The following is a 26,678-nucleotide window of genomic DNA, read 5'->3' as shown; positions in this document are numbered from 1 at the left end:
GTATTATCACAAGAACGTCGAAAATAATCCATTATTTTACGAGTAACAAGAGTCAAACTCACGGAGAATCACAAGAGCGTAGCTCGAATGGCTTCTTAAGGATTACCTAGGTAGAGTTACGAGAGATAAATAATGATCGATTATTTTCTATTGCTCGAGTGGTATTCGTTACGATTATATAATGAATAGACCGATTATGACAAATCATTAAATTTGTTTTTATACTGAAAGTAATTTGCGAAACATTGTTATTTCTCGATAGCTTACGCTAGTTATATTGGTTGATGCTAAGATGTTACTTAGCTCTAGGTATGATTTGAGAGACTCAGTTGAAAAATAATCAATAATCTGAATATCATTCTGTCAGTTAGGTTAAGATTTTGTCAAATCACTTCATGGGGAGAAGAGATTGGAATGGATGGTTATATTTACCTTTTTTATATCAATCCCACACTACTCTGCGCGCTTAGACGTGTCCATTTACTGAGTTGATTGATACCCATTGGACAATTTTTGTATCAAATATCTACGTTAGTCATTCAGACGATGTGGTGAGGCTCTTTACCCTTCGCAATTTTGGAGACTATGGTATTGTAGTCAGTATTCACCATAAATGTTCACCTTGTTCTTGAATAATTCTACTAGGCCTTAGAATATTTTGGTATGAAATCCGGTGAATTTCCATCACAGTTTTCCACAATCTTGCCGATGATTTCAGCTGACACAGTTCCAGAAGTTGATTTCCCTTTCTCTAGCTTTCTAGAGCTTGTAGCTCTTTTCTTTTGTACTTGTATATATGATTATATCAAAAATTATATCTTCAAAATTTTGAAATTACTTTTTCTGCAGAAACTTCGCGGAAATTGTTCGTTTTCATAACTTTCTCATTATAATCGACACCATTAGCTCACTTCATATTGAATTCAAGAAAACATGCCAAGCGTTCGTTCAAGCTATTCTCAAAAAATTCACTCAAGAAATATATATTTTATCTTCACATAATACTGAAAGCCGAAACGTGATTAAACCATGTCGCCAAGCATATATTTTATCTATATGTGGTAACCATGGTCAATTATTTATATTAGTGTACATTCTGCATCACAATAGGCAAATATTTTTTTGATCGATTCAAATTATTTTTACATTATATTAGGTTAGATCACTGTCATGAGATTGGAGAATATGTCGTCAGTCTTTCATATTGATATATTTCCATACTAACAATAACCAATTTGAATACTTGATGTCATATTTCAATTATTACATTGTATATCGTCTTAATATAACAAAATGTTGATTTTGCGATGAAATTTCAGATTTTCAGCTAATTTTATATGGTTTCGACCATCCGTTTCAGAGACAAGCAAATACTTTGTTCATTTCTTAATAATCATTTTATTATTAATATTTTTTTTATTAAAAGAATCAATTTTTGTTCAGCGAAAGAGTAAAAAATTTAACGATTAAATGAAATGATATTAAGTGCAATTACGCGATTTGACTTTCATTCACGTAATATCTCCGGTTCACCCTCCGAACTATTTAATTCTGCAGGTTTTATCATCCTGCCTAGTATTTAATTGTTTTCCTCTCTAGAGCTAGTGTATTATAGTCGAATATGGTTCTAGAAGAAGGCTATTACTTGAGGAAACGGAATGTAGCAAGTGAAACATTCAGGAACATTAGTTTAACTTTAATTTATAACCCAAAGTATATAAATTGTCTAACGTTCTGGGTCGGTCTGCTTGGAGTTTTCGGGTTGCCTCGTTTTTTTTTCTTGGTAGTAATCCAAGAATGATGTGCTGAATGGAACCGATGCTGCGGTTACAATGATGTTTTTTTGATATAAACAACATTGAGTGATTTATTAACCATAATTACATTCAAATATTTTAATTGTTTGTACTCCGAGCTACAACAGATATATTTTATTCAGTATTTCAATTATATTAGTATTGAAGACATAAATGCTTTTCCTGAATGTTGAATGGAAGCTCTTAACTATGTGGAGAACAACTTGATAGTTTTTCTTAAGTAAAGTTTCGCGATAAATGTTTGGATATGCTTACGTAAGAATAAAATCAAATATAATAGGATGTTAAAAACTTATTTTTGAGCTAAACAAGAATTTAGAAAAAAGGTTTATTATCATTTAATTAACTGAACTTTACTAGAATGTGATACAGAACCTAAAAATTTTGTCATAACAATATATTCTAGACAACAAATGCATATTTTTTTCTACTTCATGATATGATTTGAAAGGAAATATATTTTCATTAATAATCATTAAGGTAGTCACTGTTAACTTGTAAACATAATGAAATGCTTTGTTCTTAACATTAGTATAATAACAGTGAAATAACTGATAAATTATTTTGTTTAAAAAGTATGCTGTCATATTTCCATGAGACTTCGTTGTATTCTTTATTTATTTTGTTGTATGCCACAAAGCATTTGGTATAATACTACGCAGTTGGTATAAAATTATTAAAGCGATCTATGGAGATTACAATTTTATTCTAACCAACAATTTTTATCTAGCTCTTCTTCTCTATAGTTTTCTATACAGTCTTCAAAAAGTCAGCAGTCAGTGAGAATCTGAAAGATATCATGGGTAGCAAGGAAATTTGCAGCAATATATGTTGAATTCAACCATTTTATCAATATTATAAGTATTTATAATGCGATTCGCTAATTTCTAATAAATATTCCTATGTAGTTGGATTAGTAGAAGGTGAGCAGTTGGGTGGTTTCCGAGATCACCAAATCTATCCCACTTAGAATTCTTTCCTTAGGACACATTGAATCGTTGGTTTATTAAGATACTTAAGATACTCAGTAAGCTTTATAAATCTACTGTGTTTATTATGAAATGCAGTTAGGAATACAATAAATAAAGGAATCTAAACTGATTTGATGTTTGTTTTCAAATTGATAAATTGCCTTATTTATTGCTTCATATTTCAAATTCTATTAATTAATATATTATTTCCTACGGAACACTCAAGCTGATACATCAATTTCACATTCATTTTTGAGGTATAAATTACAGGAAGTATTTGCCTATCCAGCATCTTAAAACGTAGAAAATTGTATTATTTTTACCTGGGTATTCATTAATGCCGTACTAGAATTTAACTTCGTATTCATATTAGATACATTTATAAGTAGATTTATATTTTTAATTGTGGCAAGCCCCTTATAAATAATAGAATTAATAATTTCTCTCCAATTTGTGATTGACTCAGTTGATTTTAGCGGTGCAAAGGTGCTCCATTCATGACGTGCTTGTGCTTGATGGTGCAGTGTAGAGTGCAGTGCTCTGTAGTGATGGTGCAATTGCAGAATCTGAGTTCAGCGTCGAATTAGGATCCATTTTTAAAAGAATGTATACTTTTGTCTATTTTACTATATTTAATCTTTTTACTGTATTATTGATTGTAGATTGGAGATTGGAACTTATTTTATCTAACAGCAGATATGGAAATTTGATGAAACACAGATTTAGAGTCCTAGAAAGCAGATACAAGCTCGGCCCATTGAAGAATGCGATTTTAAATATGGATTAAGATATGTTTTGTGGATCCAATTACCTTTAAGTAAGTATAAGATACTGTTACGAACTCGTCCAAGACATAAACTGTGATGCCGGTACTGCTCGATTATTTTAATAGAATAAAAAATTTGGCGTATGCGCCTGGTGAAAATTAACAAAAAAAACCGTTTTTAGAGAATCTAGAACTGAAAATATAACACAGGAATCAGAATCAGAATTAAGAAAATGTCCTAAATCAAGAAAATTCGACTTATAATTATTAAACAGAAGAATATTTAAATTTGAAGATAGAAGTAGGGACAAAAATGACGATTAAATAACTTTCAAAGAAGCTGGAAAGTGTTAAGATTATAACTGTTAGAATTGTGAATAAGAATCCAGTGAAACGCATGTGGAGAGAAAAACATAGAGAGAAGCATTAACCGAATTTACTGGAAGTAATTTAGTAGAGGGGATATGAAAATAAATCAGGCGAAAATAGAAAATATTTAGATTTCAATTTATAAATAGAGAATTAACCATATGAATATCTCAATCAAGAGGAAACTATCTCACTGTACAATTTTATGCTTCCCAGTTTTTTGTCTCAAATCAATGAGTTCCCTGAAATTAAATTATAGCACATTTAAATTCTGAGACGTGCTTTCATAAACACAAAATCAATCAGTTAATGCCTAACGCAAACTTTTTGCATTATAATTCAGTTGAATGCATAATTAGTTCATCAGTGACAAAGTATTCTAACGACTTGTTCGTAGAGACTTTTAAAAATGGACCCATCACTTGCACCCAACTCAAGACTGCCATCGGTGCATAAATATTAGATATAAAAAATACACACCCTTGCAGTGGTGAGATCCCCACTCACCCTATATCCCCCCAGATTGTTGACGACACATGTAAAGGTTGCGTCACGGCCCTGTGCTACTGTCAAATTCTCCAGAGGGTACAGGAAATCCGGTTCAAAAGCGAAGACCACATCTGAAACAAACATTCAATCTTATAGTTTCATTGCCTTGCCATTACAGGTTCGTTAGAAATTTAGTTTCGGACCTGACTAAAAAATTTATAAATTTATGAAATATTTTGTATAGTGTTTCTAGATTTATTCTGAAATTAGAGTGTTTTAGCTGGAAATTATTAATGTTTTTTATATTATATAGTCCATAGTCTTGTCAAAACTTCTGTCTTAAGTAATTTAATAATTTCTGTGTTGTAACATTTCAAAGATAGTGAAATGTTTGACGTTGATTGCTGTCAGTATTTATGTTATTATTTCAACCAAACGTTCATGGTTGTTATTGTCCAGGTATTTTATGATTTCCAGCTTTCTATGACAGTGATCCTGTAGGATGTATGGTAATATTGTAGGGGCTTAGTTTACCATTTGACGTGAATGAATCGTGTCTAGTGATAATTAATATCTTTTTCCAATAAATTTTGTATCAACTTATTCCATCAAAGCAATTTTGAGGCTTTTCCGAGAAAAAAATTTTTATAGCAAGGAACAAAAATAATAGTAAGGAGCAATATGCAGGTTGTGGCAGGACTGCGTTTTGGTAGCATGCTGTCGGACTTTATCGTCATGAAAGATTACGGCGATTAATCAACACCGATTTTTCTTCTGTAAATTTGTACCCTTTCCAATTGTGCACTATACTTCACTTATAATGGTTTGGTCGGTTGGTAAGAGATCATAGTAAACATTTACGGTTGCTTCTTCAGATTAACATTAACATTAACATTTTTCGATTAAATTGACAATTTGCAATTGGTTTTGACGAGAGAAGAGCGAATTGCAGATTGTGACTCTTTGATTGCGATTGCTTTCAGTTAATTCATGTGGAACAAAACATTTGTATCAAGTGATTTTTAACGAAAACGAAAACGAAAACGTTTAATGAAAAACGAAATTATTATTACTTTATAATTATTATTCTTGTATTTGACAATAATTTTCTTCTTTCTATAAATCGCCATATAAAAACTTAATCTTCCACCGTAGGTTTTAAGTTATTGCATAATTAACTGCCGTTTCTAAAGAATTGAAATTTCACATTCATTTTGCAGCATAACACACTTAACTATTCATAATCAATTCATTCCAAATTATAAATTCGATTTCCAAGTGTTTCAGGTAATTATTAAAATGATCGGTTAATGTGGGGGATATGAGGGCACATACCATTTCTTTTGGATTATCGTTCAACACAATGGCTTTCTTTTCGTGTGGTTTTTTTCGGGTCTACTACTCTAATTGAATTAGGTTAATATCACTGTTGTATTGCCGCATGTTGTTTGGTCAGAAATTCGGCAGTCAATATATCAATGAGAAATGTAATTTTGGATCCTTTTTCAGTGGATAACTCCACTTCTTATTCTAGAAATACCTCAAAGACTTTTTTTATTTTGCTCAAAAGAAGTGAATTAGCCATTATTCATTATCAATGGAAATGTATTGGGTGAAATATTGTTTCAAAAGCAGAAATTCGAACATATAACAGTGAATTCGAATTGATTCGCGATCAAGTACTATCTTGGAGTGGCTAACGTTAAAGTTGTCACTCAGCACTCGGGTTATCAGATGTTCTTTTCCACGGCCGTTAGAGGGGCATGGTTATTCGATTCGAGCGATTATTCACCAAGCTAGTATTATTTGACTTTAAAAATGCAAATTACTTGCGGTATTGTTTTTCGCTAATTGTTATTTCGCCAAGTCTGCTAAAGTTGTGAATTGCCTGTGTTGTCTTCCATTCTTTATTGTGAAGTTATAAAGTAATAAACAAATAATCAAAGTTCATTTTATTAGAATGTATGTATGGAATATTTTTAATTATACTCGTATATGATGGAAGAGTATTGTTTTTATTATAATGTACCTATTTCTTTTATAAATTGCACCGGAATTTTTATATTTTAAAAAGAGAGTACAAATAAGATTATTATTATTTGTATTGGTTATAGTATAAATCTTGAGAAAAAGAAAGTAAGTTGTATTGACAACTTTCCGATTTTTTAGTTTGAAACTTATCAAGTACAATTACAATATGATGCTAATCTTCCACTCATAATTTTTATGTATTACTATAGTAAAGTATTGAAATTTGAAATTATTTTGATAGTAAAATGAACCGACAAATCCATTTTTCATTCTTTTTAGTATATAGGGAACTTTGAGAAATATCGTTGCTTCAACTTCTAAAATATGGTTCCTTATCTCTTGACTGGGACGTGAATGGATGTTCGTCCCATATGAACATAGAAAATTATTATTCTATACGAAAATTCGATATAGTGTATAGAATGTTTGCTTTTGCCACCCCGTACTCTTTGTGAAAACTATTTATCGAATGTCAAAAAGATATCCAATTTTAGAGACAGAGGGTGAACAAAATAGCTGATGGGAAAATGCAGTGGTGTAGGAAATGGAAATTTCAAACATATTTATCAGGGCTGCAGATGAAGTTTACATATTATGGTCAATATAAGAAGTGTTCAGTGTTCAGTATCCAAAATTTCGACAAAGAGGCAAAATTTTCTAAACTATATGGTTGGTTATGATTTTCTATAAACCAGAATTTGATAAAAATTAGACTATTTGATAATCAACATTAGCTTGAATATATTACAAAGTGGAAATCTTATAGATAAACATTTGCAAAACAATTGACCTATATACAAACTAATGAATCTGATTAGTAAAATGATTTTTGAATCAAAAAGTTGTATTGTTATAGGTAATGTAATTTTCTGATAGAAATAGGAGCCTTTATTACATTAAACAGTAAAATTCAACAGACAATATCTTCAATATTAGCAGATCAGAAGATTTTTGGATTGGTTCTAATTCCATTACCTAGTGTACTTTCAGAGAGAAGTTGTTACTTTTTTAAAAAATTGTCAAAATATATTATGATAGAAGTCGTATCTTTAAATATGTTTCACGAATGTTCATAATAAATACAATATTCAGAAGTTCGTAAAATTCGCTTCTGACTCTGCCATCGCCCTTTCATTTGCCCGCTGCTTTCCACTAAGCTATTTTTTCATAAACAAATTATAAGTGGTATATTCCATGACTGATTACCAATTGGAGTCTATCTGAGTACAAGCAAATATTATAGACTTTTTTGAAATAGAGTGTAATTTTGAATCCTTAGCTCAGTCCAAATTTTACCTGGGTTATGAATTGCTAAAAGACTTCGTCAATTATCTATTATAATAATATTGATGTACAATTTATTAAAGGCAAGATTAGACTCCAAATGAACGATAAGAATATTAATAACAAAGCAATTTAATGTTATTTCGAATATAAGAACAGATTGTTAATTATTTATAGACAATAGGGTTGTCATATATCTTTTATGAGTTTTCATTTATGCTCTTCAAATATCTGGACCTCGTTTCCGTCACATTTAACCATTTTTATAATTCTATTAAATAAATGTCAATTAACACCCATAATAATTATCATTTCTATAACTCATTTCCATATTCACTTTTCTTTCTTAAACAATACAATGTCCAATTATTCACGAACGCAATAGAGCAAAAAATGATATTCCAAAAAAATTAGATCAAAAGTTCCTTTGAATTTCTAAAAATCTGCCTTCCATTGTACATTTAGTAGCATTTCAAAAGTATTAATCAATTCGTAAATATATTTTCTTTAGATAATAATAAACATGATTATGGGATAGGGACTTGATAAATTGCAGGATAATAGCCTACTTTCCACTTGTTTCTGATAAATAGTATACTTATATGGAGACGTAGCATTATGCAGTAGAAACTAAAAAAAGTTATTTTAAACGGAAGTAATGTAATGTGGTTTGAACTATTCAGCTAAAGACAGTAGTTTGTACTGCATTATAAGTATGATAAATGGTATAAATGGGAAATTTTCATATTAAGCTAGACACAGATTTTCGCCGATGGGAATAGTAGTGGCAACGAGCAAAAATATGATAAGGGATGTTGAAATCGACGACGGCCAATAACTCGATCCGTCATCGCGTGGCCATCTCGCGTAATCCACTTGGGTCCGACACTTCTCGAATTTCTACTTTTTGCGATGATGTCACTTATAATTTACTATCTGGTTTGATTACTATTTATGGCATAGGTCTTAGTATTTTTTCAATGAACTTTTGCTGACACATCATGTTGTTCTGACGCTTTCACAAGATCGTGAGGTTTATCCTTTTAGGCCAGTACAGATCACGATCAGATTTAAAATAGAAGTAATGTTCAAGATATTTCAAAATAACGAGAGTTTAAGTTTTTTGTAGAAATTCTTCAATAAAATCACTCAACCAGACAAGTTGATTTAATATTTATATCTAATCTGTTGCTTGTGCTGAACCTTCAAAAATTTGGATGATTCGGAATAAATAATTTTTCTAAGTTATAAAATAAAAAATGTTACCAAATTTTCTTTCAAATCCGTCTCCCCATTGTGAATAAAATTTAATATTGGTTCCTGGAAACAAATCACAGCTTCATATCACGTGTTTTGAAGTATATGTTTTTATTGAAAAAAATTTTCTTACACAATAGAGTAAATCAAGTGGCATCTGAATACTTTATATCCTCTCTGCTTCACCATGTTACGATTTTTAACTAAAGAACTCATTTAAAGACCCGTTAATGTCCTCCAACTCACGTTTCTATTTTTGAGATATCTTGAGTCTACTTACATAATGAGCGACCATCTGTGAGGTTGTGGCGTACGGCTTCTATGCACCTTGATTAACCGGGGACTTCCTGGTCTATGTCACCAACATATGGACTGAAGCTATAGAGAAATATAGGCAATCCAGAGAAATCAAGGACATGAAGGTGGATCGCTTCGTACTGTGATTTGATCCTGTAACGTGTCGAAGATAAGTCTCTCATTTTTATGGATAATTCTTCCTAGTAGACAAGTGGAAATGTAATAATTGTTACTTGGAAAGGAGATAGGAAACGATGTTGCTACAATCAAAGCAAAATTGATGACAACGAACAACTCATATCGAACCAATTACTACCATCATAGATCTTATTTGGGAATAGACAGAGTGACGTAGTGCGCTCTAATGTAAGATTTAAAATTACAAATGTGGACTCTTTTCTAATGTAAAAATGAAGTTATTCCATCAACAACGCTATAAACCACGTGTCAAAAATATAATTGCCGCCCTACGCAAAGATTACTTTTTGCTTTGATTTTGAGTTTGTTTTTATCTCATTAGTCAATGACGACATGTATTATCATTCAAAAACAGTTATCTCAAAGTTATGAAAATAAATCCAAGATCATACAAATCCAGAAGAAATAGTTCTGCTTTTGATAATTTTCACCGACTAATGTTCTCAGTTGTTTTTCTCATCCAGGTTCATGGTAACGGCTCTATGTTTCATCTGTTATAACTTTAGCACAAACTCCTCAATTTCACCTAAATAGCTTTGAAAAATTGAGCATTGATAGAGTATTTAGGTTTGGGAAAGGTATGTCGTAACCTCGTTAATATGTTAGACTTGTTCAGTAACAACGTCACAACACGCCAATAAAATTCGATAGTATGACATTAAATGGAGGTGAAACTAATTGTTCCACATATTTGGAAATGGGACATATCTAATCATTCACATGAGTAAATTGAAAGTACAAATTTGTTTTTTTTCCAATAATTAAAACTGATGCATTGATGCATAATCAAATCACATTCACAATAATTCAAAATATCAAAGCGGAAGCAAATTTCCTCTTAAATAATTTCCAAACTTAAGTTTGCATGCGTTTTATGAAAGGAGTTGAGACGAGAGGTAGGATGAATATTTACAGATTTAAGGAGGAAAAATATAATAATAATCTAGGGTATCATTATGAAAATAGCATGTGTAAAGGTGAAGTCCGGTTTTTTGAAATTAATTAGAATATCTTCAAATATGGCGTATTAGATGGAAGCTATTTTAAGATAGACATGACTCTCAACGAGGAGAATTCACCTTCCTATTTCAACTGTAATGAGAAATGAGAAAGGCTTAATTATTGGGACGTAAGATAGGTATACTGCATTCGGGTACAAAGGCATCAATATTATAATTTTACGGTATTTTGGAAAAGCGGGGGCCTTAGAGTTTGCCACCCGACAAGCGATGGAAAAACTTAAACTCGAAAAGTTTTCCGGTTGTTCAACTAGGGCCCGTTTCCTAAGAGGAAAAGTTTTGTTTAATTTTGTTTGGCTTGACGCTAAGCTTACGTCCTGTCACTTTCGTCCTGACTGTTGTTTGGTGCCGCCTTGTTTCCAACAATATTTGTTTTACAAAATATTTTGAAGTTATTACATAGTTTCATACATATATATCTCCCTCTTTTATTCTATGTCTCTATCATTATTCCTCGCTCTAGTTTTGGATACTTCGTGATGTTACAGCACCGAACACTTCGTTATTCTTTGGCATGTGATCATGATTGACATTATGAATAGAAGCATTTTCAAAATAGGTACTTCGTTATAAATTAGTTTATATTACATTTATGTATTAATTTGGGTAATTGGGATACAGACAGGTCAACCTTAAGACAGTATCCCGAATATTCATTATGAAGTATTAAACATGAAAAAAATAGTACGGTACAAATGAAAAAAAAAATAAAAGTTATTTAATTCAGAGAATAATTATACAGTAAACAAACGCCAATATTGAATTAAGTAATACGTAATACTTTATAGTTAAATTTTCTGCTGAAAATTCCATTCAGCGGTCTTTTGAAATTGACGTGCTACTTACAAGATTATAATTCAGTTCTGCAAGTCTTATAGATTGTGAGGTTCATCTACATAAAAATTTCATTTAAATAAGGAAAATCGACAGTTCCAGGATTTGGAGTTCATGGGGGCCACTTTATTGGCTCCCAATCCATTTTTCAGAAAAAAATATGGACGAATTATTATGTCATTAGTTATTTCCGCTTAGACATTACCTTTCTGATTGTGTTTAGTGTTACTTTCAATCATCACCAAATAAAATATCTAAATCACATGAACCAATTCCACAAATAAAAGTAACTCTTTAACAAAAGAGAATCAAATCAAATTGTACTTGTCTTCACTTGATTCTACCCTGTAAAAAGATAAATGGAATTTTGTCAAGTACACATGAAGTAAATGCACTAATGTTGTGAATCTCTCTTTTGTTTGTAGATTTTGGAAATACGTTTATAGCTACATTAATCAATGGCACCATTCAATAACCCCATATAATCCAATGAAACTGTAGTTGTACATTCACTCAATAGACATAATACTGATTCCATGTATACAAATGAAATTTTATATATTTCCGACGACCTACGACTCAGCTACTTTTCACTGAAAATAGTCAGAAATATAATCATTTCCAAATAGAATTTTTCACTCACGTTCGGAAAGCATAAATCTTCTGACTGAAATTTACATTAGATGTTGCAAATAATCTAAATTCACAATTTAAAAATTGATGAATCGTACCTGGAAACCAATACACAATTTTATAAAAATAGAATAATTATTTATGATTAATACATTTCTTTGTTAATAATGAAACTGCCATTAGTTGAGTCAAGATTTAAAAAGCGGTTGTTTATGATCAGAAGAAGCAAATCAATTGTTTGAATTAAGAAGTCTTATTTTCACGTCTAAGGAAGTCGGTACAAGTTCACCAGTTGCTGTTTGTCAACTTTTTGCTATTAACATTATTGAGATTGAATAACGTAGCGTGCTCAAAATAGAGCTAGAACTTAACTACTTAAAAATTCGTCAAAGCGCCGGAAAATGTTTACAGGTGTATAAATCAGGCTCAAAATAGTTATGAATTTAAATATAATTATAACTAAAGATACTGTAGATGAGATAAAATTTGGAATATAATTTAGTGGCTGTCATCAAATCAAACATTCCTTTTTTCGTGTATTCCGTTCCAAGAATTTTTGAAACTTTATAATTGAATTTAGGTTTTTTTTCTTATTTCATGGTTCGTTAATGCAGTTCTAATTTTTTATCGTATTGATAACCTCTTAGTCTATTTTCTAAATACTGAGATGTTTGCCCTATGTAGACTGCGTCACAATTAGTACAAGGCACTTGATATATAATATTACTTCTTTTGTTTTTTGGTGTTTTGGATTTTAACTTAGTGAAATATTTGGATAATGTATTATGTCCTTTATGACTCATACTAATCTCATATTTATTCGATAATTGTTGGGAAAGTCCTTGTACCTATGGTAAGGAAAAATGTTTTATGTTTTGATATATCGTTTCTGTTTTGTTTTCAAATTGATTGTAGTATCTGTTTATCCTTTTCTTCAATATGTAATTTATCATTTTTTCCAGATAATTATTTTCTTTCGATGCAGCTTTCGCTTTTGAATAGCTAAGCATCTATTCAGGATTTGATAGCAGGATAGATCTATCAGCTAAACTTATTATCACTGATCTTTTTGTGACATAGGATGACACGAATTGAATTTTAAACATCTTGAGGGCCAAGTTGGTTTCGTAAACTATTCTATTCTTACGTTATTATTAATTTTATATAATCTGACATCAAGAAAATTGATTCTATTATTTTGCTCAACCTGGATTGTGAATCGAATTCTTTATTTATGTTTTCAATTTGAATCTTTGGTACAGCAGAAATGCAATCATCTACATTTCGGAAAAAGAATGAAATATTTATATCAAGTTTGCTTAGGACAGTTTCCTCAAAATCTTCAATTACCAATTGTGCTATAACACTGAAATGAACTGAAAGCCCCCCACAGCACAACTATCAATTTGTTTGTATATTTCATTCTCATATTTGAAATATGTTGTTCTAAGTGTGAGTTCTATAGCTTTTATAAATTCGTTTTGAGGTACTTCTCATTTTGTCTCATTTTTTCATTAATATATTTTTCACAATGGTAATAGGAATATTTGTATATAGAGAAACTACATCTAACGAAATAAATACATATTCGTTAGGAATCTTGATAGTTTTAATTTTTTCTTTGAAATCCTATGTGTTTTTGATATAGTATTTGTTTTGATATAAAATTTTTTTCAAAATATTTTTCAAACAATTAGATAATGGGGTGAGAGGAGTTTGAAAACTTGAGACAATTGGTCGAATTGGTGGAATCTCAGGTTTGTACAGGTTTGGTAAACCATATATTTAAGGGAGTAAGGCATTGTGGATTTTCAATTTTTTTGCGTCTGATGCGAATGCGATTGCGAAATGAAAAGTTGTTCTTCCCAAGATCGAATTAGATCATTATTTTGGTGTTGATAAGAATTTGTAGGGTTTTGTTTAATTTTTGGTAGTAATGGTTAATTGTTTTCATTTTCTTGATCAAAATAGTGAATTATTTACAGCGTTTATTTAGTTGTGCTGAAATACAATTATTCTGAGTATTCGCAAACGGTTGTTAGAATAATAGTATTTTTATATGCCAAATTTAATGTACCCAATTTACAAATCTAATTATGAGTTATCGCTCACAGATCTCGGTGCAATGATACATAATAAAACTGTCATATTTCGAAATTTGATGCACTACACATGACTTGCCTATAAATTATTACGAATAGGTTCCTAACAATTGTTGCTGGAGCACCACATTTACACAGCTAAAGAAAATCATTACTTTTGTATTCATATGAGTAGTTTATATATGTTTCAATTTCATGCACTACCGACTAAATACTCTATGAGTAATGAGTTGAAAAAAGGCCGTTACATATGAATTGCATATCAAATTTTTTCTAGTAAAGAAAATTTTATCAAATACAGAAATTCAGTAGTAATTTTCTTTACGCATTAGTTTATATAATTTTATTTTTTTGTTAGAAAAAACTATAATGCTCCTATTGATTCCTCATAAAATATATATGTTTATTAATATTTTGAACATTTTAATCAAGATTAAAACAAACTAACAAAACAATAGACATGAGAGCTTCGTACTCTAGCCACTACGCTACGGAGATTTTAAAAAGTAAGACTTTTGTTCAGTACTTGAAATTTTTACTGTTGGAATGCAAGTTTCATAGCGCGCATGATCAAGCAGTTACAGACAATCTGAAACAAACCTAATATTGGTTAAAATATTTAGGTGAGATATTCGTATTTATATGATAAAGTGGAATATATAATTCATGAAATGTGCAATATTCATTCTTCAAAAAATGCAGAAACACGTCTCTTACGAAAAAACTAAGAAAATTTATACAGAACAAAATAAATTTGATTGTGAACCTACATACATTAAATGCAACTAAACCGTCCTTATTCTTGTCAATAATAATAGGCCTATTAAACTTTCAGAATAACGGAAAACCAGCATCGCCAAAACCAAAAATGCATTGTAATTAAATGATTGTCACATAAAACCAAATAACATGATTTTCAAATACAGGATAAAAAAATTCCTTACTCTACAGAATGAAAATACGAAATGTAGTAATAATAAACATTTTATATCTCTTTTAGGGTGTTTCAAATTTCCAAAAGTTTGAATTTCAAATGACTTTGCTCTTGCCTTGCGTCCAAGTGATGCAAACGTTAACTGTCTCGAGTTTCAGGACGATCGGACAACATTTAGAGGTTGCACACTTTGAACATGAACAGTTTTTAACCTGGTTTGCGTATTTCTAATTTTGAATTATATCGGAAACACTAAGTTCTAATGGACTTTGTTTTCTTGTGTTTCAGGTAATCAATATATAAAATGGCAACTAAAAGAGGAATTTGGCTGTTAGAAAAAGTGCCTAGTAGTGAGTTTTTAAGAGCTCGGCTTCCTTCAAAGGAACAAGTACACTTAGTATTCATTTACCATCATAAGGAACCGAACGAAACACTTTCTGAAGCAGCTGAATCCACCAATACTAAACTTCAAGTAGTTTGGAAGAAAGCAAATATACCTGTTAAAACTGAAGGAAAAATTCGTATTAGCATACAGAAACTGTACAAAGAATATTAAAATCTCGGCAAAGAAAAATCAAGAAACACGGATAAGGCTAAGTTAAAACGCGAGATGTGGAAAGGTGATATGGTCGAATTATTTTTCCCGCCAAAATGTGATAGATATGACTGAAGTATCACAAGAAGATAAAGACTTTCTCATGTCTCAAAGAGAAGATCGCATGAGTTCATCAATGAGTGGTGTTGATAAGGTTTTTGCCGCTTAAGCTAAAACGAAAACTAAGAAAACGAAAAATAAGAATTATACAAAAGCAAACACTTCCAATCTATAGCTGAGATTAATAAGACAGTAGCAGTTGAATTCTCATCTGCGTCATCATCCGAAGATGAAAAAGACAGTGAGTTTTTGGCTCCAGTAACAAAAAAACAACGGGCGATTCCTAAATTAAAACCTTTAGATCAAACACTCACGTCTACTTGGGATCGGGAACAGCTTTCTGTTCGGCAAGCAGGCAAGCAAGTACTTCATTCATAGCAACAGCAAAGAGTCTTGGTCATGACGTTTCTAATATTTCTGTGTCCCCATCTACTGTGTATCGAGCTCGGACAATTAACAGAACCAAAATGGCAGAGAAAATTGAAGAGTCACTTTTTGAAAATCCTCCACCTTTGGTATTACATTGGGATAGTAAACTGCTACCCTCAGTAGCCCACGGAAGTTTCAAGACTCTGGAAGATAGATTAGCAGTTCTAGTGACTGAAAAAACTTTGAGCATTTGCTTGGTGTACCTGTTGCTACAAACGGAACGGGGGAGCAGTTAGCTGAAACAGTCATCCATGAAGTAGACCGATTTGGACTACGTGACAAGATCATTGGTATATCTTTCGATACAACCGCATCAAATACAGGGTTGATCCAAGGGGCATGTACAAGAATTGAAAAAGAGTTAAATCACACACTGTTATGGTTAGCTTGTCGTCACCACACCCATGAACTTATATTAAAAGGAGTGTTTGAGGAGTGTTATCGCACGCCTTCAAGTGGTCCAGACGTGCAAATTTTCAAGAAGTTCCAAAGTCAATGGAATTCACTTGATAAGATGTCATACACAACAATATTGGATGAGAAGAGTCCCTTAGAAGGCCCTCTAGAAGAACAAAGACAGAAGATGATAAGTTACATAGAAAAGGTCCTAAAAACGGGCGTCATCCTAGAGAAGACTACAAGGAATTGTTAGAGTTATCACTTCTCTACTTAGGGGGTTGGTGTAAGAAAGAGTTCAGTTTTAGAATCCCAGGAGCTTTGCACCAAGCAAGGTAGATGGCAAAAGCAATGTATGCACTTAGAAGTGACCTCCTCAATAAACAGTTGAATTTTCCTCAACGAGAATTGAACGGAATGACAAGAGTCGCACACTTTGTTAGCCTTATATATTTACGCTTTTGGCATGAGGCGATTGTAAGTAGGTATGCTCTAAAGAATGATTTAGATATGATTCAGCGTCTCGAAGCTTATCCTAATGAAGGCGTCCAAAAAAGTGCACTCACTGTCGCTAAGAGGCATCTCTGGTATTTATCCGAAACTAACGTGGGACTGGCTTTTGTGGATGAACGTATTCCTAAGACTGTAAAGGAAAAAATGTTCTTGAATTTAGACCAAAAACCTGCAAAGAAAAAAGAAACAAAAAGATTAGAAAGCAAAACCTTTGATTTTGAAAGGAAGGACATCCGTGACTTTGTTACTAAAAGAACAAAACTATTCTTTGAAATGTTTGGAATTACCGATATCACAGAATTCTGTATGGAACCTCTACGAAGTCATGTTGATGCCCTTAAGGTTTTTAATGATACTGCAGAGAGAGGTATTGCATTAATAAAACAGTTCAATGAATCAGCAAGAGACGAACAACAAAAACAATTCTTATTGAGGATCGTCTAACATCACAGAAAAGCCGTCACTAAGCGAACTAAAAAGGCTATTGCATCGTACATAGTTGAATAATTGATACAATATGTGATTTTTTTACTAAAGGACTATCTTATTGTTTATATCAATAATTATCTTAAGCTTGTGATTTATAATTTCAGCAATAAAATCAATTGAAGTTGAAAATTTTGTATTTTGTAAATACTTACCCAAAATTGTTCAAAGTGTGCAACCTCCAAATATTATCCAATCATCTCCAAATTTCACACAGATAGTTTATACATCACCTAGACTCAGGGCAAAAGCAAAGTTTTTCCAAAATCTAAACGATATGCATAAATTACACCAAGATTATTCAAATCAGTTTTCTTATTGACGCATTGATCATTTTGGGCAATATATATATTGTTTCTAAAAATAGACGTTTTTTGTAGTTTTTTTTTAGTTGTTCAAATTGGCAGATTCATAATACATATTGTGTCCTTCATGATAGACATTAGTCGCTAATGAACATCTGTCAGGATATAATCTGATATCTATGGGAAGTTATCTGATTGATCAGTGACTTTTTCGACTTTTTGTCACAATTTGAACAAGATATTTCATATACTATGCTAGGTAATTTATTGATTGGTGTTTTATCTTTTAATTTAAAAAAAATAGATTGAATATTAAGGGTTTGACTGTACGTTATTTTAATATGACGTTTGAAAATGATGATTCAATATTCAAGTAAGTGCTATATGAGTTATACAAAATTCGTTTCAGAAAAATTTTAGGCGTTGGAATTTTAAGCATTTTCGACGTTTCGGTCCTCACTTTATCACTTTGGAGACATTAATAAAATAATAAGAGATGGGTAGTAGTAGTGAAGTAGTTTTAGTGGTTATTTGTTCCCCCAATCACCCAATTTTGTTCAAACTTAAAATTTTTTCGTGTCTTGAAAAAAACTAATTTTAAATAAAAAGAGACCTAATATCAAGACGATTTAGAAATACTCGTATAAACATATATATGTAGTATTGAAGATGTAATGTTAGTATCAAATTTGAAATCGAACACATCATTGATAACGAACCTCAATTTTGTATGAGCTTCACAGTTATAGAATCAAATTTAATACTATTGTGACTACATTGAATTTTGAAGATTATTTTTGGAGAGGTAGAAGAAGCTGAAATGGTAATTTATATGAATATAATAAGTTTTACTACAGATAATATGAATAAAATAGGTAATCATACTTCAATTTGTAATTTAAAGGGATATAATTGGTGAATCTATGTTGATTTTTGAAAGATAAATTCAAGAAGAGTTCATTAATATTTTCGAGTATAGCCCTAATAATTATACGTACAATATACACATACCTAAGTATATAAAACTTGTGATACCTCGAAGCAACTATAGTATAAAACAGAATACTTGGTAGTGTAGTTCTCTACAACGGCTTACTCATACCATAAACGGCTTTGAACGTTAACAATTAGTTTCACAAAGACACTAACAACGGGTACATTGCTTCCGGTTTTGTTAGCTTGGGACGATATGATTATACTAAAATATTTAAACAGCTAAACGTACAAAAAGAAATACGAGTAGAATCCGAGATTTATAATTTTGATATCAGAACCAAAGACAGAAACTAAGTTTTTTCACCAAATATGACACCTGAAATTCTGACGTTCTTCTTTTTTCGCATCTCTGTGTGTACTGTCATATTTGAAACACCCATGATCATTATATTTTTGTGAGTAAATTTTGGAATTTTGAAAATTAACGACTCCTTGGCTCCTACTTTGAAATCATTATCAAGAGAGGGGTAAGGGTAGGGTGGTTATTCGGTCATTGGCAAGAAGTGATCCGATTCTGTGGGTTCAATCTGCCTACTCCACTCGTCTAATCAACCCTTTTTCTTGGTCGATTCCGAGGCTTCAATCTGCATACACCTTGGAATTTTACCGAAGAAATGAAAAACTGAAACAAAAAATATGAAAATATTACCACTTAGCTCAAGAACAGCATTTTACCTTTTATTTCTATTTTAATTCGTATTGTTTGTTTCAGCTTTCCATTTGCCCTGTGAAAATCCAATAAATAATAAATTTTACTGAAGTTTCTTATATCTTTTTTATCATAAGCTGATAATTTTGTTTTCTGAATATCATTGGAGTTAATATTTTGGTGTTTTTGAAAATATTCGTGTTATTCATTATGCAGTTTCAATATATTTGCGACCATTTATCCTATTTTCTAGATATTGCATTGCAATCCTTGTAATTGTTAAGACATATGTATCATTTTTGTTTCTTGGTTTGGATTTTTTGTAAATTTGGCTTGAAGTTATTATTATTATTATGAAATTTATATAAACGTTGTTTAATGATTCTATTAAATTATATATTAAATTTCAAAATTATTTCAGAGGTGAATAGTAGGAATCATTTATTTAGATATAATATATCCATATATCTATCTATCTATATATATATATATATACATCTTTAATTTTTATTTCTTACCTAGAGAAAAGTCGAAACGTCAATTTTATGTATCTTTCGAAAATTTAAAGAAAAAACTAATTTTTTAACAGAATCTGATATATTTTCCGAGCTTTCGAATACTTAAGTATTCATCGACTGGGAAATAGTTGATTGAGATTTTCAGTGGTTTTGAATAGTATTAATGCTTCTATAACTTTTTAAACTCATAGGATTCAAAATGCAATATTCAAATTGACGTTGATAGAAATATTGATTATTTCAATTAATCAATAGGGATTACGATATTCATTGTTAATTCTGCGCTCTGATCCAAGGAAAGTTTGATGAAGACCCGTTTTTTATAAGAACTATAATATTTTCCGATGAGAAAACATTTTCTTCAAACGGAACCGTCTCATCACAAAATTGTCGCTGGTGGTCTAACAGTAATCCAAACTTTGTAATAAAAACACGGAACAAATATTCTTTTAAAACGTAAAAAAATAAATTAGTTGGATCTTTTTTTTGAAATTCCTTAAATGCCACAAAATACTTACAATAATTAGAAAATCAAGTAAGTGTTTTTTTGCACGACCTTCCGTTACAAAAACGTATGATAATTTGGTTCCAACAAGACGGTGCTTCCATCCATAGTATTTCAAACGTTAGAATACTTCTTGAAAATATGTTTAATGGGAAGGTGATTCACAGGTATTCAGATATTTTTTGGTCTCCTAGGTCTATATATAAATATATGAATATATGGATATAAATTTCTTATTTCTCACTTAAAGAGAAGTCGAAACGTCAATTTTATGTATCTTTCAAAAATTTAAAAAACAACTAATTTTGAAACAGAAAAGATCTAAAGTCAAGAAGATTTAGAAACATAAATATAAAGATATATACATATTTGAATAGCTTATTTCTTATTTCTTAGACCTTTTGATATGTTTCTAAGAGTTCTTGATTTTAGGTCTCTTCTGTTTCAGAATTTTTTTTTAATCTTTAAAACATAGGGAGAAATTGACGTTTAGACTAATTTCAAGTCTTTATCAAAATATTATATTGACAGTGTAAATTTGCGTATTTATTTTAATCAATAGATCACTTTCACCATGAATATAAAAATAAGGACAAAATCAAAATAGAATGTCCCAATCAGTAATCAAATAAATTATTCCAATATAATTTACAAAATAGATTTATGAATTTTACTTGAATTGTTTGGGTCTTTTTCGTTCTTATGAATGAACCATTTCTAAAAATTCTCTTTTTCGTGTATTAGATTCCGATTCAAGAATATTTGAATCTTTATAATTGAATTTATGTTTTCCTGATATTTCATGGTTGGTTAATGCAGTACTATTTTTTTCATAGTATTGAGTACCTTTTATTCTATTTTCTCAATACTGAGATGTTTGCCCTATGTAAACAGCGTCACAATTAGTACAAGGCACTTGAGATATAATATTACTTTTCTTGTTTTTTGCTGTTTTAGATTCTTATTTAGTGAAATATTTTGATAATGTATTAAGTCCTTCATGACTATTAATTGGAATAATTCGATAATTGTTGGCCTCCCCTTGACTTTTTTTATGGGTTTACTTAAAACAGCAGGTTTATCAGCAAGGATCATTTGATGATGAAGACCATTTGGAGAGGATTATTTCTGAAGAATGCCAAGAAATTACTGAAATAATTTAGAAAACAACTACTTTCCTGGTTAATGCCTCGATAAATATTGAATTACAACCCCTCTGAAAAGCGTGATGTAAATCGATCTTTTTGTCGACACTAACATTTTCAATGGCTCGCAATTGCATATATCAATTATTTTTTTGAAAATGCTTCCAAGGAAGGAGCGGAACATTAAGTTATACACATCTAACATAAAAATGTGATATTTTGTTTGATTATTTTATCCAAACAACCTCGAACCTAAGAAGTTATATATATATATATATATATATATATATATATATATAAATGCATCCAAATGATCTTGATTTCAGTTCTCTTCTGTTTTAAAATGAGTTTTTTTGATAATTTTCAAAAGAAAGATAAATTTTGACGTTTCGACTATTCTTAAAGTCTATTAAAATATTGTGATAAAATTATCAAAAAAAATTTGGTTAGGACCACGATACACATACACTGGTATGTCGACCCTCTGCTCATTATTTACAATCTATCCTTGCAATATCGACAAATAATGAGCAGAGATTCAGCATACCAAAGTCCCACCAAATTTTTTAAGTAATGTTATGTTTTGCAATGAGGCCACTTTTAGTATTAATGGAAAAGTAAATCGGCATAATTGTAGATTCTGGCACGTAACAATCCTCGTTGAATGCGTGAATCCCACGTCCAATATCCCGAAAAACTTAATGTATGGGAGACAAAATAATTGGTTCTTCTTCATTGAGGGTAACTTAATTGGTCTGGCCTATTTAGATTGATTGGAAAATAGTATTATACCTGGGTTGGATAGGATATTTCTAAATCCAAGTAAGTATTTTCAATCACATTAACAAAAATGTCAGACAATAATAATATCCCAAATGACCATATTTGGCCACAACAAGATGGTGCCCTACCTCACTACGCGTGTATGGTGAGGCAATGCCTAAATAATGTGTTTCCCAGAAGATGGATTGGAAGGCGGTTTTATCGAATTCTTCCGCGATCACCCGGTATGAATTTTTTAGACTATTGTGGTCACTCAAAAAACATCGTGTACAAAACAGAACCTGGCAAAATTCAGGAATTAAGAGATAGAATTACCAAAGAGATAAGAAGAATTGAGCAGACCGGGATGTTACAAAATGTATTGCAAAATTTTACAAATCGCATTGCTTTTTGTATTGAATTAAATGGACAACAATGTTTGCATCTGCTGTAATCGCCTTAACTATATGTTTGTTAAAATTCGTAATTATTTTACTTCACAAATTCACTTCTAACATGACACAAACATTTAAAAATCTGTCTTCAGTTGTAGTTTTTCTGTGCCATGATTTGGATAAATATTTTACTGCACCAGTTTCGTTAAACTTTTTACTAACCTACTGATACTAGACCTTGTTAGATGATTTGTTATAGTACATAAAGTAGTAAAGAATAATCAAATTTAACGGATTTATTCAATCGTAACTATCTGAATGTACAATATTCATTGTAACTTTGGAGGAGATATTATAAATGTAGCTATAACTCTGGAATTTAGGTATAGAGAATATCATATAAAAAACAAAAGTATTTCTCAAGGATTTATAAAAACATGAAATACATAGGGTGATTCATTTGAAATAACAAAGTTCCTTATTTTTCCGGAAAAAGGAAATATCTGTCAACAATGTAGATACCAATCGTACAAGTCGCTTCCGAGATAATTAAGGCGTTCTATATATAAGACTCACTCTGTAGAGTGAGTTTTACAACGTTCAAATCTTGTGTATATCTTGAGAATTAAAGTTAGAAGACATAGAATTGGAAGCCAAATAAGGGGCGAAGAGCCGATTAATTGGAAGGATCCTATTTTTTCTTAAAGTCTTTACTTGCTATGAGCACAATACCACAAGTAATGATGGAATTTATAATAATATGGCATAACTGAACTAAGTTCAATCTTGAACCTAAATCTCAATAAAGTGCTGGATCTATATAACATTCCTTTGAATACCAGAAGTAGATCCCGGCCAGATAGTGGGGTATTTTAACTTTAACTCTACATTATTTTATTAGATATAAACTTCTAACCTCGTGAATTTAGAAAACAAGGTGGTCTTGTATTTTGTTTATATATAATGCATCTAAATGTTCTTGATTTTAGGCCTCTTCTGTTTTAAAATTAGTTTTTTTAATAATTTTTAAAAGAAAAATAAATTTTGACGTTTCGACTTCATTTATTTATTTATATATATATATATATATATATATATATATATATATATATATATATATATATATATATTGATCTATAGATCACCTTCATCAAAATAAGGATAAAATCAAATTAGAACTTAGTTCTAATAAGAAAAATTAATTTTTCCTTGGTCCCTATATCTCAAATATATAGCAGTAATCAATTAGATTATTTGTAGTTAGATCTACAAATATATATATAAAATATATTTTTCACAAGGGTTATAGAAATATTTGTATATAAAGAAATATCTAACGAAATAAATACATATTCGTTAGGAATTTTTATACTTTTAATTTTTTCTTTGAAATCCCATGAGATTTTGATATAGTATTTTTTTTGGATATAAAATTTGTTTAAAAATATTTTTCAAATAATTAGATGATGGGGTGAGAGGAGTTTGAATACTTGAAACAATCGGTCGAAGGGGAATGTCAGGTTTCTGTAGTTTTGGTAAACCATACATTTACCATATATTTTAGGGGGTAAGGTATTGTGAATTTTCAATTTTTCTGCATCTGATGGCGAAATATGAAGTTCTTCTTCCCATGATCGAATTAGATCATAATTATGTTTTTAATAAGAATTCGTAGGGTCTTGTTTAATTTTTTTGTAAGTTGTCTTATCGTTTAATAATTTCATCATTTGATTATTATAATCTTCCGATTTCATAATAACAGTTTTATTAGATTTATCTGGTCTCAAAATTTTGAGATTTCCATTTTTATTTATGAATTTCTTAGTTTTAGTTATATTTTGAGGTTTGATATTGTTTTGTTGCTGTCTGTTTTTCAATTTATTTTTGAAATAAGTGATAATATTACAAGTATCAGATTATTTTGAATTTCCTTATTTAGATGATTGGTGTTGCATTCAATATTACAAAGATATTTGTCACAGGTAATTTTCTGTCATTCGAAATATTTTGTGCAAAATTGGTACCTAAAGATAAAACTTCTTTTACTTCATCTGGTATGAGAGTATCAGTTAAATTCTCGATCCATTTTGATTTTATTTCATTTGTATTTTCTGCAATATGTTGTTTGTTTTAATGTTAATTTTAATTTTCTTAATATTTTTTTCTTCGCATTTATTAAAAAGCGATTCCGTTATTTCTGGATATTTTTCCTTAAAGTTTTGGGAAATATTAATAGGAATTAATTCTTTTATTTTAACTGTTATGTTTGTATATTTTATATGCGATAATTTTAAATTTAGAAATGTAGATATCAACTTTTCTTTTTTGCATCTGAGTAGAAAAAATCTTCGGTTTTTCAGTTTTGCAATTTTGTGAAGTATATTTTCGAAATTTTTCAGATTATGTTTGGCTTCAGTTCCATATGTAAGTTCAACGTTACGGTAGGTAGGCGTTATTTCATCCATTCCGGTATAAATTTCTCTAATTTCTTATTTCTTAGATCTATCCAACTACCAGATCCTGAATTTAGATGCTTAGCTATTCATAAGGCAAAAACTGCATTGAAAGAAAATAATTATCCGAAAAAAATGATATTATATATAAAACATATTCAAGAAAAGGATAGACAGATACTACAATCAATTTTAAAACAAAACAGAAACGAATGATCAAAACATTTTTCCTTATCATATGTACAATGACTTTCCCAACAATTACCCAATTATTCCAATAAATATGATATTAGTATAAGTCATAAAGAACATAATACATCATTCAAATATTTCACTAAATTAAAATCTAAAACACCAAAAAACAAAAGATGTAATATTATATATCGAGTGCCTTTTACTAATTGTGATGCTGTCTACATAGGGCCAACATTTCAGTATTCAGAAAATAGACTAAGAGGTCATCGATACGATAATAAAAAATAGAACTGCATGTTCCAGAAATTCGTTGTTAATTGTTATTATTATAAGAGAAATATGTATTGTTAAAAATGTATGATCGCAATTTTTACTCACAACGCTCCATTTATGTTGTAGAGCTGTAAGGTATATATTTAAGTGTACGTTACTAAATAGGGATATTACCTATATCCAATCCTGATAATACATAATTTGGTGGTAATATCATATTATAAAAAGTTTCTTTGATTTTGAATGAGTATTTCATATAATAATCATTGTGGTAACCGTAATATTTAGTCAACATTTCAGTTAACTAATTTGTAAGGGGTTCGATGGGAGTGTTAATTAATTCTGCAATGGGTCTAGCTGATAGAGAATTTTTGGTAAACAGTAGAATTTAGCAGAAATACCGTTATAATATGTTAATTGTTTCTGGTTTTCGTTGTCAATTTGTTTTTTATTAAAAACTTTTTTTATTAATTTGTTACAATTATTAGTTGTTTTTAGAGTTGGATCATTATGAAGTTCTTTGTATTATTGTAGATAAGTTTTTTGGATAAATCTACATACTGTTGTTCATCCATAATGACTGTTACCTTTGTCAGGTAGTATGACTATTAAATTAGGATTTTCTTCAAAAAGATTTTTTTTGTTTTGTTTTTGTATTAATCCGTGAATGTGGTTAGTCAAATATTGGTTGCTTTGGCTGTAACGATATTTCTTTCTTGTTCATTTTGTATGAAAGAGGATATGTATCAATATTGTATTGATGTGTTGTTTCTGTTTTGTTTTTTAACTTTGTTCTAATATTAAAAATTAATTTAAAGTCCTTACATCTCAAATATGTAGCAGTAATCAATTAAATTATTTGTACTTTCATTAGAATTTACAAAATCCCACATCAATTTTCAGCTATCCACCCCATCATAAGTACGTTGGAATGACTTGTTCTTTCCATATGACCGGAATTGTTCTAGTTGCCGTTTCAAACATCCCCGCTATCCATGAGTT

At 30.2% G+C, this 26,678-nt stretch overlaps 1 protein-coding gene across 6 annotated transcripts in view; it reads right to left on the bottom strand.

The window, feature by feature from the left end:
• Positions 1–26,678, bottom strand: part of LOC130895224 (lachesin-like) — a 296,621-nt gene that overhangs the window by 83,323 nt on the left and 186,620 nt on the right. For 3 of the 6 annotated variants that reach the window (XM_057802439.1, XM_057802430.1, XM_057802421.1), the window contains one exon: positions 4,404–4,543. In XM_057802439.1, the coding sequence (XP_057658422.1) occupies positions 4,404–4,543 (140 nt within the window). The remainder of the gene's footprint in view (positions 1–4,403; positions 4,544–26,678) is intronic. The other 3 variants (XM_057802446.1, XM_057802454.1, XM_057802462.1) reach the window with 1 other exon arrangement.

Source organism: Diorhabda carinulata, chromosome 1, assembly GCF_026250575.1.
Source record: "Diorhabda carinulata isolate Delta chromosome 1, icDioCari1.1, whole genome shotgun sequence".
In the NCBI taxonomy this organism is placed as follows: Eukaryota; Metazoa; Arthropoda; class Insecta; order Coleoptera; family Chrysomelidae; genus Diorhabda; species Diorhabda carinulata.
Note: the sequence above shows the minus strand (reverse complement) of the source record. Positions and strands in the feature narration are given on the sequence as shown.